This window comes from Amblyomma americanum, chromosome 1 (genome assembly GCF_052857255.1).
Source record: "Amblyomma americanum isolate KBUSLIRL-KWMA chromosome 1, ASM5285725v1, whole genome shotgun sequence".
Taxonomy (NCBI): domain Eukaryota; kingdom Metazoa; phylum Arthropoda; class Arachnida; order Ixodida; family Ixodidae; genus Amblyomma; species Amblyomma americanum.
The window spans coordinates 239,151,575-239,165,536 of record NC_135497.1 but is presented as its reverse complement, the minus strand read 5'-3'; the positions used below and the strand labels follow the sequence as shown (position 1 = coordinate 239,165,536).

General features: G+C 48.2%; 1 protein-coding gene across 2 annotated transcripts in view; it reads left to right on the top strand.

Moving 5' to 3' along the window:
- Window positions 1–11,345: 11,345 nt before the first annotated feature.
- Window positions 11,346–13,962, top strand: part of Pde11 (Phosphodiesterase 11) — a 404,428-nt gene continuing 401,811 nt past the window's right edge. Inside the window, exon 1 of one of the 2 annotated variants that reach the window (XM_077648783.1) lies at window positions 11,346–11,733. In XM_077648783.1, the coding sequence (XP_077504909.1) occupies window positions 11,724–11,733 (10 nt within the window). In that variant the 5' untranslated portion in view covers window positions 11,346–11,723. The remainder of the gene's footprint in view (window positions 11,734–13,962) is intronic. The other variant, XM_077648782.1, reaches the window with a different exon arrangement.

The window sequence follows — 13,962 nt, the reverse complement described above, 5'->3', positions numbered from 1 at the left end:
TGTAAAAGAGCTAATAATATGTAAAAGGGCTAAGTAAATTCATTAACTATGGAGTAATTAGCAGCAAAGTTGTCACCCACAGGATAAAACAGTTATTACCTTCCCATCCTACTGCGCTATTCTACAGGAAATTTTTCGGCAGCCGTAGCTGCAAGCTGCAGATATTCAGGTGGGGAAAGAGCTTAGGAAATGTACTAGTTTCAAGTCAGCGTGGCCGGAGCGGGATTGAACTATTCGGAGAGAAGAGTCAGATCGTTTTCCCTGCAGTGGACTTTGCCTGGCTGCAGGAGAAGAAGAGGATGATATCTGAAGGCTACCTAAACACCGAAGGGAGCGTCTCTTTCACTTCCTTTACAGGTTGACCTTTTCACTATTCGTCGGTATTATCTGAAAAGGAAGTGCCTTTAGACTTTACGTAGAGACTGCGGCTTGCGAGGGCCTAAAACGTTTTCTTTGATGGCTCTTCTTGACTTGACGCACTCTACTATTTAAGAGTCCTTAGCTGAAACAAAGCCCTATCTACGCAGGCTGTTTCAGCGAAGGTGAATCAGAAATAAAAAGAAAGGCTTTTTGGGCTATAGGCATGGCTTCTGGGGCATTGTAATGCGAATTTTGGTGTATATAACGAAACAAGTGAATCATGTCGAAAAGTAAGCTGTTCTAGCCCTAAACTTTTTAACTATTACAGTTAGGCGCCTTATAGCAATTAGAGATTTGAAGCCGCCCGTTAATAATAGCCCTATCACTTTTTATAATTTCGGATAAGCGATTACCTTCGGTGCCGTGGCTCAATAAATTTATCCTTTCGCGCGCGCGTTTCAAACATCGAGCGTCTTTGGAGCTCGCCTTACCGTGGCGCACATACACCATCAAATTGTGTGCATTTTGTGAATACCATTATCCAGTGCCGCATATGAAAGGCCCGTGCGTAGGTTTGTGAGATCCCCTTTTCCGTGACAGATTGAATTCATCGTGAATTTATTTTCTGTTTATAAATTCGTATTTATATGGCGCTTTGTGCAGCATGTAGGAGGCATTAATTGGCTTGTACAGCTTCAAGTTTAGAGAAGTGTTTATATGCAGTTGTATTGTGTGGAGGCGCAGTAAATTACTTTTCAGCTTCAGTGCCAGTTTGTTCTTATGGTAAGATTATATCGTCATGTGCTGGAGTGCAATTTTAGTTAGAGCTGATGCGTTCGAGGACATCTGCATCCCCAAGCCATGTGGAACCTGTTGAAAGGTGTGGGTTAACAATGGGGGTGTAAGCGTGCCTGGTCCACATGACGCGGGTTCTGGCTGCAAAGCTGAAGGCAAAGCCAGCGTTCACCGCGCGCCTTCGCTCTCGCTTCGAAGGAAGGAAAGCGCGGTTAATCCAGAGCACAAATGTTTATTAGACTGAAAGCTGCATTACAGACAGTACTGTAATCCCTAAGCATCAAACCGATATCCCTGCAGCAGCCTCCGAAAATGAGACTGCAGAGTCGCGCGAAAGACTGTTCGAGCACTCGCGGTGGAGCTAAGGGCGCTCGTGGGCCGCGCGTCCAACCTAAGATTTTTGTTTTTTCACGTGAACTTAAAAGAAAAGGTTGGTGCCTTATAGCAGCTTCGGCTAATCTTATTCGCATAAGGGAATAAAAGACATTGAAACTCGCGACATGATACACAAAACAACACACAAATCGGACAAAGATGGGGAATACGCGCAGCGCATCTGGACGGCATGGCCGCACGTCGGTGGCTCTTCGTTCGTCAGCCAACGGTAACGGCCGGGGGGTACGGAGAACCGACCATATAGGCCCCCCACATTGCCACTCTGGAGCGTCTGCGCCGCACAGGCAAGTGACATAACTCCTTTCGGACCGCTACTTGAGCAAACATGCAGGGCGCGCGCGTTCACTATTGTCGGGTACACCTCAAGAACGAAGCGGCAGATGCCCATCAAAGGAGGCTGTCACCAAATGGCGCCAACCGCCTGCCATGTGTCGCTGTCAATCCGGTTATTCCGTGGTTATTTCTCTTAGCCCCCTGTGATGTCGCTTTAGCAGGAGCAAGGGGATTAACCCCAACGTCATGGCAATCGGCCGACGCCATTGGCTGGAGGGCCTCCTTTGGGGGGCATCTGCCGCTTCGCCCCTGGGCGAATGCCAGGGTACCGGGCACTACGCACGTTACTGCTGCTCCGGTCGATGGAGCGTGGTCTCCTCGTTCATTTCCCGTTCGCGACCTCACGCCGAAATAACGCTGGAGTGCGTCATTGGGAACGGCCCAATGGGGACGCGAAACTGAAACTGATGGGAGGATGATGGCAAGGCGGCCAGGAGGGTGTACGCTGGCGCAAGCCGTAAGCAGCAAGTATTTGAGAAGAACGTGCCTCTATGCTTTTGATCCCAATATATTCTACAGAGCAGCAAGAATTGTCCCAGCGGGTGAGAACGGCCCCAAAGTTGTGGCTCTTGAGTCCAGCTGTTTGTACCAATCTTCTAATCCCCGCCATGCGCAGAGCCAGGCTTTTCACGTATTCGATCAAGAATTCACACCTGCCACCAGCCGTACCCATGACTTTGGGGCCGCCGTTCTCACCCGCAGGGACATTGCCTGCTGCTCTGTCGAATATTCAGATCAGAAGCATGGGTAGAAGTTCATCGCCTGAAACATTTCCTGCTTACGGCTGGCGCCAGCACATGTCCTCCTCGTCGCCACGAGCACCGCTACCTTCTAGGGCTAAAGACCCGAGCAGACATCAGAGTTCAGCTGGGGGCAGATATTGGCTGCCCGCCCGACTAAAGTGCGCCCACCAGCTCCCCTAAAAGAAGTTCAGATGTTATGAAGCCCAATTGTTCCCACCCAAGCGAAGAATGTGATCAGCCTTGGCCCAAAGTTCTGCGTCAGCGCCTGCGTCATCAATCATCATCGTCCTGCGTATGCACTGTTCCTTTCTTTCATGCCAAGCCAACTGGCCAGTAGCAGTACATTTTGCCTCGATTGCGACTGCACTGCAAGAGCATGCGCTGGTCGTATTATACGCAATTCCATCCGTTCGCACCCAATGAGTCCTACCCGCAATGCTTTATCATAATCATCATCACCATCAGCTTAATTACGCCCACTGCAGGACAAAGGCCTCTCCCATATCCGTCCAGTTAACCCTGTCTTGTGTCAGCTGTGGCCACCCTATCCCCGCAAACTTCTTAATCTTATCCCTCCACTTTACTTTCTGACGCCCCCTGCTATCTTGCCCTCTCGTGGAACCACTCCATTACCATAAGGAACCATCGGTTATCTTCCTTTCGCATTACATGCCCTGTCCTGCCGAAGCCCATTTCTTCTAGATTTTGAGCAGGATATCATTAACTTGCGTTTGTTCCCCAGTGCACAGGAGTCGCAATGTCACTCGTGGGCGCCGGTTTTACGTAGCAAGTACGATCACGTAGCATCGTTCCTTCTGGGGGTGAACAGGTATTCCTGCGATCGGATGATTCGATCGCATGGTTGAAGTGTTTTCTTTCCTGTCAACAGCCACTGTGCCGTGCCGGCCAGCAATATTTATTGCTAGACTGCCAGCGGAAAAGTTGTTTTCGGAGCCTTGGGAAGGATTGTGTACAACGAAGGAACGCAGAGCCGGGTATCCAGTCAGGCTGCGTTTTCTTGTCCACCTTTCTTGTGATTGTCTCTTATTTTGCGCTAACGTTTGTACATAGAACTATGCACCAACTAGCCCAGCAACAAGTGTTACTTGACTGCGTTTTCTTATTTGCTGCGGAATACGATCCTCAAGAGAAGGTCCTGCGGTAGGCCAAAGGATAGAGGGTGGTGATGTCATTGGCTATACCTGCATTACTCAGCCATTCCTGGCTATTCTGTTACAAATTGATAGCTTCTTCGTTTTTTGCCTCTCGTGCTTAATGATAATAATAATTGGTTTTGGGGGAAAGGAAATGGCGCAGTATCTGTCTCATATATCGTTGGACACCTGAACCGCGCCGTAAGGGAAGGGATAAAGGAGGGAGTGAAAGAAGAAAGGAAGAAGAGGTGCCGTAGTGGAGGGCTCCGGAATAATTTCGACCACCTGGGGATCTTTAACGTGCACTGACATCGCACAGCACACGGGCGCCTTAGCGTTTTTCCTCCATAAAAACGCGGCCGCCGAGGTTGGGTTCGAACCCGGGAACTCCGGATCAGTTGTCGAGCGCCCTAACCACTGAGCCACCGCGGCGGGGCACCTCCTCACGTGCTTGAGTGCGGGATTTCTGCCAGCCCTATAAAATTTTTGTTCGACAATATACATCTGTAACATTTCACAGCTGTTGACTAAATTAAAATGTACTAAACCAAACACATGCAAACACGAAAAAATTTCTTTCACTGCAGTGCGCATGCAAAGTGACGTTACATGAGAGATTCCACCTGCCCGAGGTGTTCCAGACCGGCTGCAGAGGTGGCTGTCCGCCACCTGCTGTGCACTTGGGCAGGGAACAAGGGCCTCAAGGGCATGAATTTTACAGGAAGTGGGACTAACGGTGACAAGGAAGGAAGGAAGGAAGGCCTCAGACGTTGCTGACACATACCCACTACGGAGGAGTGGCCAAGACACAGGCGGTTAATTGCTGAATATAGAAAAGTTTTGACAGGAAAAGGAGTGGTAATAGTGTGTAGGCTGATAGATTGGAAGACGCAAGGACAGGGGTCCTGTTAACTTGGAGATCGAAGACGGGACAATGGCTTAATGTGCATAATAGTATACAATGCCTGTAATGTTTCAATGTCGTACTGACTGAGAGCGGGAAGAAGAAATTAGAATGGGAGGCGCTGAGGGAGGACGATTTCTCCAAGTGGCTGACAGACAACAATAAGAGCAGGAGCCTTCTCCGGTTCCTGCACGAAAACGCCTTACATGGTTTCTTCTGTAGTATAGAGCGAACCCAATTAGTTACACCTTTATGCCAAGTGTGCTAAAAGAGAGAGAGAGAGAGAGAGAGAGAGAGAGAGAGAGAGAGAGAGAGAGAGAGAGAGAGAGAGAGAGAGAGAGAGAGAGAGAGAGAGAGAGAGATTCGTAACGTGCAAGACAGTATGCCCGCAGCTGTCAGAGTTTTGCACTTCTTTTACTCACTCTCCTTTCGGCGGTTGCCCGTTCTACAGAAGCAGAAAAACAAAAGATTGGTAGTGCGCACTGGATGGATGGTCGCGCATACCATGGCGTGATTTCTATCCGCAAAAAGTTAATGAGGTATTGATCGGGACGGCCCAGCGCTCTGCACTTCCGAGCAGGTGAATGTGAAAAATAACTCACAGAAACATTACAGGACCGGTAAGGGGGGCTACGGTGACATGTGAACAACAAAAAAAGACAAAATTCAACCAGAAAATCATCTAGTGCCGACCGCGTAGCTCAGTCAAGGACGTCAGTCTTCCTGCTCCGAATGAAGCATCGGGCGAGCACGCATATTTGCGGACACCACGAAATATGCTTGAAGGTCATCGGATAGATCCTGGTCGCCATTCTCGCCGACTAAATGCCGGATGTTCGCCACATTTCTGGCATGCCTCCCTTCTCTCTCTCTTCACTGGAAAGAAAGAGAGAGAGAAAATCTAGGTGCAGTGGAGAGTGACTTTAAGCCCTCGGTACACGGACGGCAGTTATTTCTGCGCGGCTAGCCCCAGAATGCATGGTAGCAGACGTTTTCGAACGTTTGTGAGCCTGGTACAATGTTGAAGCCATACCGGGCATTGTCGCTGCGTCGAAAGGAAGCAGAAGTCGAGCGACTTGGTCCACTGCGCTGGGCTATTTGGGTAATTGTCACAATATTGCGGACAATAACTTTGAGTCTTGCAGACTGCCGCAGTGGTCACGAAAGAAAGCATTTTTCTATATTTTGACGAAGTTTCATCGGATGCTGGCTCTCCAGACGCAGGATTTCCTCCCGTACTCTCATCAGCTTAGAATTCGGTAAACCGGTGTCGGCGTCACCTGACAAGCTTGCTTCACGAACAACGAACAACCCAAACAAAATTCTGACAGTGAAAGCGCTCAAAAAGACAAGGACGACAGAAAAAGAGAGACAGACGTTTGTTGTCCGAAAAAGAGATGTCATATCTTACATCGGGCACGTGGGTTGCCCGATAAAATGTGCTAGTCATCAGTCGTTCGTACTGGTCTTGTAAGCATGCGCAGGTGATTACCAAGCGTATAAAATTGACTTTCGCATGAAATAAAATTAGTTGCAAGTAAGCGCTTCGTCTGTCTTTCTTATTCTGTCGTCCTTGTCTTTTGGAGCGCTTTCGCTGTCAGAATGGAAAACCAACTCGCCCACTCACTGCCATTATCCAAACGAAATTCTGCTTATTTTGAGCAAGATGGAGTTCAGAAAACAACTTAATCTGATTTGTTGACGTCCGAGTTCACCAGGTTATCGGAAGCGTACCCTTACGTTGTTTGAGAAAGTGGCACCAAAATGAGAGGTTAGAAAGTGGATTTACATATATAAAAAATCATAACGAAGCCAGAGCAGGCGCTGTGGCCAGCTTATAACCCCCTATTCTACAGTACCTGTCCATCATGCGCTTCCTAATCCTTGCCTTTGAGGACAGTTATTTGCTCCCACTTTAGTAAGAAAGGACCTGTTAGGTAGCTTTTCTTTAGCCATTTCTTCAGCCGAGTTAAGTCTGCTGATAGCTTTTCAACAAGGAAGCCATAAACAACGTTCAATTGTTGAAACTATACGATTTATTTATTTAAAGTCTGCATAAACGGGCTCGTTTGAAAGGTTTTGGTTTTTGCACTTGCCGGATTTTTTTTAGTTTTTTTTTAGTCCCTATCTTCTTGGGACCTCTTCTGTCACGCACTATAACACAGGCTATATTCATTAAGCTGCGACTTTCTGGGACTTCTATTCACACAACCCTCCCCTAATATATCGTATATATGCATGGTTAAGTAAAGAAGAGGAAAAAAGAATTTAACCAAGGCAGTAAAGCCTCCACATTAGAGCTTTTATCGGCGGTAACTGTCGTTGTAAGTAGGATTCATGGGTAAAGCTTTGGTGTGAACGCGGAGTATGGCAAGAGAGAGAGAGAGAGAGAGAGAGAGAGAAAACAACCATATTGCCAGTGCATACGGCATACAACGTTATAGGGACACTTCCTAAGCCCCTTCGGCCTTTCAGGTTATTCTATCACTCAGGGCGCAAATCTTCAGCGTGTTACGACCAGGTCCCACGTGGGATTTTCATCCTGTGGGAACTTGATTTCGGTTACTGCTTGAGCCCTGTTTTTAAATAAGGCATTCAGCAGCACCAGTAAAAAATATGTTTGTTGGAAGCGTCATACGTAATTACCTCCAGAGTGTATAAGTTGCTTCGGTAAAAATATTCCAGTTTGTCTGTTTTAACGCGAAAGCCTTTAATGGCTCATACTCCCGGACGAGATCCTGTCTATCCGTTACATCGCCAACCGGAAGTCACGACAACGGAAGTGACGTCATACCGTCCGCCCATCCACTACGCTCTTCAACTCGATAAGAAAAAAAAATCTTTGTGCACGATTGGAAGTGAACCACCGTCCTTCCGTTCCGCAGCCGAGCGTGCTAGCGACTACGCTACTTCCTGCCAACTCATAGGTAGTTCTCCTTGTCTAGGACTCACGGCTTCTGGTAACACGTCTTGTGAATTAATTACAAACTTTGACTCATTGTTAGGATCCTTAGAGAACTGGAGTCGCGTTAACTATATTAAAATTAATCCTTCTAAAACAAATTTTGTGGTATTCCGCGCTCCAAAAAGAAAAAAATACTTCAGACCGATGAATACATATCAGTAATTTTGTCATACCACAAACACATTGTGCTATATTTCTAGGCGTGATTGTTGACTCATATTTAAAGTTTAATCACCATGTTGTCTGTGTTCTTAATAAAATTGGTTTTGGAATAAGGGCTCTCATTAGAACACGACCATTTTTCAGTTTAGATACATTTCTCTCCATTTATTACGCATTTATACGCTCCATTGATTACTGTATCACTACATGGGGTCGCACATACAGAACTCACCTATTTAGACTTCTTTATATGCAAAAACAAGTGCTTAGAATCATCACTTTATCTTCTTTTACTCAACCATCGGCACCTTTGTTTCAATCACTGGATATCCTGCTCCTTGAGCAACTGCACAAATTTCAGGTCCTGGTTTTCCTTTTTAAAGTCATCAATAAATATGCTTGTGTTAATTTATTCCATTAAAATATCTTTGCTAATAATGTTTTGCTTTATCGAACAATTTCTTATCACCAAAAACACTGACTAATTACGGCAAGCAAACGACAGCTTTCTTTGCCATCTTCACTTCGAACAACTTGCACCCTTCACTGAAATCACCATTGTCATTGTACAAGTTCAAAAAAAAATGTTTGAATCCTTAGATATTAATACGTTTTGGCCCTTAGAAATTCTGTATCACATTCATCTGCAGCCGCCGCAGTGGCTGAGTGGTTACGGCGCTCGGCTGCTGGCCCGAAAGACGCGGGTTCGATCCCGGCCGCGGCGGTCGAATTTCGATGGAGGCGAAATTCAAGAGGCCCGTGTACTGTGCGATGTCAGTGCACGTTAAAGAACCCCAGGTGGTAGAAGTTTCCGGAGCCCTTCACTACGGCGTCCCTCATAGCCTGAGTCGCTTTGGGTCGTTAAAACCCTATAAACCAAACCACATTCATCTGCTGTACATTTGTTTGTCTTCTGTAGTTTGTTTTCACCTCGGATTGCTGTGCATGTGCTGGTATATTGTACTCTGTTACTGTAACTATAGGAGGCCCTGTCTGCAGTTTCATCTTTTGGGCCTCCTACTGTATATGTACCCTATAACCATGTACTGTACCGCAAATCTGAAGTAAAAAAAAAATGTTCAAATTCCACACACACACACACAAAAACAAAAATTCAAGGGGCACTTTGTTGACCTAAAGTGCGGTGAGGCTAAAGCCTTTAGCGCGGTGTTGCTGCTTGTGTCACTGATGTGTGGTTAAGATGTTAATTAAGTACACAATTGTTTGTGAATCTTAAAGGCTGGAGACACTGGAGGGCGTTTGGGAGGCATCCATCTGATTCGACGCCTTCCCGCAAACACTCTCTAGAGTCCTAGACAAGGAGAACTACATATGCGTTGGTAGGAAGTAGCGTAGCCGTTAGCAGGCTCGGCTGCAGAACGGGAGGATGGTGGTTTGAATCCAATCGTGCTCAAAAATTTCTTTTTCTTACCGAGTTGTAGAGCGTAACAGACGGACGTACGGTATGACGTCACTTCCGTTGTCGGGACTTCCGGTTGGCGATGTAACGGACGGACAGGATCTTGACGGGGAGTATGAGCCAATAAAGGCTTTCGCCTTAAAATCGCAGAATAGAGCCGCATCGGTGGTCAGGCTTCTCTGCAGCGCGCAATGACATACAGATGCCGCAATGATGACGTCAAGAGGGGCGGCGCTGCGTTTCCAGCTAAGAAACTGTTGTCTCAAGGAAGTAAACCCACGCCGCCGAAGGTTGAGGTTTGGCGGTGTTGGAAGACGCACGGCAGCTCGTGGGTGAAGGCAGCGGACGTCTGAAATTTCGGCAACAATGACGTCATCACGAGTTTCTACGCACTTCTCCAACGCAGTGAGGAGAAGCCTGACTTCGGTATTGCGGTATTAATCGGTGATTACGTCACTATTTTAAATGATAGCGCAAAATTACTTGGCATACTTCACCAAGAAGCCTCATATGTTCGATTTCGTAAAGGCCCTCAAATTCTCAAAAAACATCTCACCTTCCCTTTAACAAAGCTCTCGCTCTCTTACTAGGTTCAGCCAGGTTGAACGACAGCTATTTTTTTTTTCTTGAAAAAGGCCTCCGTCCGAAATGTCGCCTCGAAATAAATCTCTGCCTACGTGAAGCGTTTCTCAACCTTGCATTTTACTGCTATCCGCCAAGTACGTATATTTCTGTATGCTATATATTATACACATCCCGCTTTCATGCCTCCATTAATCGCTTAAAACCCCAGCATGGACGCGTACCGAGCGTTCGAGATGGGTTTGAGAGAGCTTGGTGGTGTCTTATGACCGCGCGTCCCACTGCGGAAAAAAACGCAAAAAGCCGCAGGTTTTTGTGAACGAAGAGCACGAAGCTGAAGCCAAGAATACATTTCTGCATTAATAACACGACACTTCGTCTCAGAACGAGAGTGATGACAAAGCCTCACTGTTTAAAACACTTTGGGCACCTGTTGAAGCGGTCGATTGTTAAACAATTGTGTTACTAGCCAGAGGAAGTGAAAGTCGACAGAAAACAGGGTGGTGACTTGCGTGGCACTCTGGGGCACTGGCTCAATTCAGCGATAGCAAAACATCCTGTCAGAAACAGCACTTTCGGATGTTGTAGCCATGCAACCATCGAATGCGTCTGCCAGGCATCCCAGTCTTATTTCCGAAAAAAACTTAAATAACACATCGCAATTAAGCTAGTTGGTTGTTCATTACAAAAGAAAACAACGCGAACTTCACAAGGACACAGAAAGGGAAGACGAGACACTCGCGCTGTCTCGTCTTCCCATTCTGTGTCCTTGTGAAGTTTACGTTCTTTTTTCCTTTGTGCAAAACTTAAAAGCGTCTCTGGCATCGAGGCGCGATAGCAGCAACGAACTCACGGCTGGACTCAGAATGCGGACGCGAATGCGATAAGTGCGAGATGGAGGCCAAGGCTGCATTTCTCCATTAAAATATATTTCCTATAAGAAACGTCGAGACGTGCAGATTTTATTTAATTCTATTCTCACTCGAACGCTGCTTGCTTGCCCTGTTGCTCTGACGGGAAAACCTAAGAGCACAGGAGGCACTCCGCCTGTACTCCTATTCGAGGCTTGCGACTGTTACGAGCGACCGCGTCATATTTCCGATTGATCCGAACCTTCCCGACTTCTGCTGAAGCGAGCCAACTAGTTTCGCGAAAGCAATTCCCTCGACGACTGCGCCTATACTTTTCGAGAGGGTTCCCAGAATAGGGACGACCACCGCTGGCGTCACGCGTTTCCTCCAAGCACTCAGGTCGATTTGGCTCCTTCTCACGATGGGAAGCAGAGTGCATAAGCTTGCTCAAGGCACGTAACTGTTTCACGGACAGATTTCGCTGCTCAGTGCCGCCTCAGGACAGCTACGAACAACGCGCTTCGCTGAAAAAGCCTTCACCGCGCCCTTTATGCCCATGCGATGCTTGTCGGCTTCCGCGCTCGGCAACAGATGGCGCGACGCGAGCGCTCCTCGCCAGCCATTCCGAGGAGTCCGGATGCGAGCGCTCTCTCGCTCTCTCAGGCGTTTAGCAGCGTGCCGCTCTTCTGCCGCTCGAGCCCGGCAAGTTCGCTTCGGCAACGTGCCTCGGAGGCGATCCCCCGGCTAGAGGAGGGCGAACGCACATGACGGTGTTCGTGTCGGCTGCTGCTGAACACGCCTATCCGTAGCTGTGAGCTTACTCTTACTTACCCTCGTGCCGAAAACTCTCGACTTTTGCCCGTGTGTGTTGGTTCAGCGCAATTTCTTCGCTGTACACGCGGGCTCAGTTCGGTGGCCCAGGTACTTAGAGGCGTCCCTCGTGACTGGCGCATCTCCAGAAGCGACTCTCATCGCCCAAGTGTCGGATAATCAACGCCTTCTCGTTCCGTTGACAGCGACTTTGAAGAAGTCAAGTGGACTCTGCCATCGTACACGCCATGCTGCCAGGTGAGCCTCGGGCAAACTTCTGGCGGCAAAAGCACGCGCTCATTTGTATCGTACGGAGATTTTCGACACACCTCTCTATCAGCCGCTTCTTGCTAGACGTCTCGGTACTCTCGACCCACCGGCGATAACGAGGCCCCGTAACTGCGGGCCGCCTGCTTGGCCACTTTTTTTTTTTTCGGCCGTGACGACGTCGCAGTATGTCGGCTTGACGTCTGTTGCGGAAAACCGCACGTGTTTTGGAAACTACCGCGGCGCGTTACCATGAGACTCGGACGAACGAAGCGGCGAAAGTGGAATTCTCGACGTTCCATGACGTGCCTGTGCAGTGATTGCTGCCACCGAGCCCTGATGTTATCCGCGCCAGTCGCCGCATTTTTTGTTGCTGCGCGTCGTCTGCTCGCAGACAGCTGTTGCTTTTACAACGCGGTTGACAGCTGCTGCACACAGTATTATATTATAGCGCGCGGAGACTCTTTTATTGCGTCTGCTTTCTACTGTAGGGTTCGCCGCTTCTTTTATGTTGTCTGTTTTGTGTGTCTTGAGTGTGTGTGTGTGTGTGCGTCCGTGTGTTAAAAGAAACACGCACGCACACGCAACGTAAAATGCGCGGACTGCGTTCTTGCGTTGGCATGGCGCGTAAACAATTCGTCTGCTGCCGGCTCCCGTCTGGTTTCGGTTTCTCAACGCGCGGGATGCCCCCCGCGCACGCGCTGCCGGCGTCGAGGCGCACCACCGCTGAATCATCCCTTCGGCGCTGTCGACACGTTGTTTTTAATGGATCACGCTGCTAATAATTAACGCCTGCTGATACTGCCTTGCTCCCGCAGGACGCCGCAAGACAAGTTCAGAGGCGTACGCCTGGAGTCAGTTCACGTGAGGGGCACGCGGGACGAGACGAGGAAATACATAAAAGTTGTCGCTGGCCTCCTAGATGGCAAAGTCAAACGCTTGTTGACTTGGAAAACAGAAAGAAACGGGGCGTGACCAGCCTTTAAAGGTTGATGATATCCATAAAGGTTCGCGAGAAGATGTCAACTCGTACGGCTTTCTTACGGCGCGTACGGCTCCCGCGAGCGTCGCTATATATATATATATATATATATATATATATATATATATATATATATATATATATATATATATATATATATATATATATATATATATATATATATATATATATATATATATATAAACGGGTTTCGTGTGTTGTTTGCCGTGTGCCGTGTTTTCTACCGCGACGTTGGTTTTGGACGACGTTTTATTTTCAATTTATTGCTCATTAACAGGGGAGCTACACAACAGTTATTCCTTCTTTTTTTCTACCATATTTTTCCTGACATATCAGCATTTCGTATACCATCGACCCGCATCACTGCTCCTGCGTGATGAAATTCCACGTCCAATGCTTTCGACGAATTCTTGCCCTTACATCTCATGAAAGCTCCTTAGTAATCAATCGGCATTTGGGAACGCGAAGAAACCAGCCGTGTGATGCACCCCACAGCCGAGAGGCCCCGAAAATGTAATTCGCAGGCGCACGGTTTCACTCTCCCGGCCAACACCATGGGTGCTTACGTTTTGGCGGCGTTACGCCGTGCCTAATTTGCGGCATTACCGCATACAGGGCACGTCGCATTTGATGGGCGCAGATTAACTTCGACCAGGACTGGCGTCCCTCTACGTGCCTCGAAATCTCGGCGCATCCCCTGTCGTCCTTGTATGTCCCCACACGCACACACACCCGTCGAACTGCGGTCAGACGGAAGCGAGCGTTCCGCCTCATTTCTAGCGGTGAGAACACATGAGATGCTCATCCAGCGCGGTGATCGAGTCAGGATTGTTAACCAGCCTCACCGCTGTCAGGCACTAACACCGTCATAAAGATCCTCACAATCGGTGTCATCTGCACATCTCACGCTTATCTTTACGCTCCTTTCGACGCGTGCACTGGATGCTCCGTGTATAGAGGAGTAGGCTTACGCAGAAAATGTATTACGAGCGCAGCGTGTATGTTGGGGCATGCGTTCCCAAATCGGGGGCATCCGAGTCTTTCTTGTGAGCTAAAAGGGGACGCGTTATCTTGGCGACTTTTCGGGTCTGGACAGTCGCTTGCGAGAGGAAGCGTCGTGGTTTCTTAGCGCCGGTGAAGGGCGATAAGTCCCGAAGCATGTCGAGCGCCTGCCGAGTCGTGTGCGGTACGTTCCACCACACCGCAGTGGTTTTTCC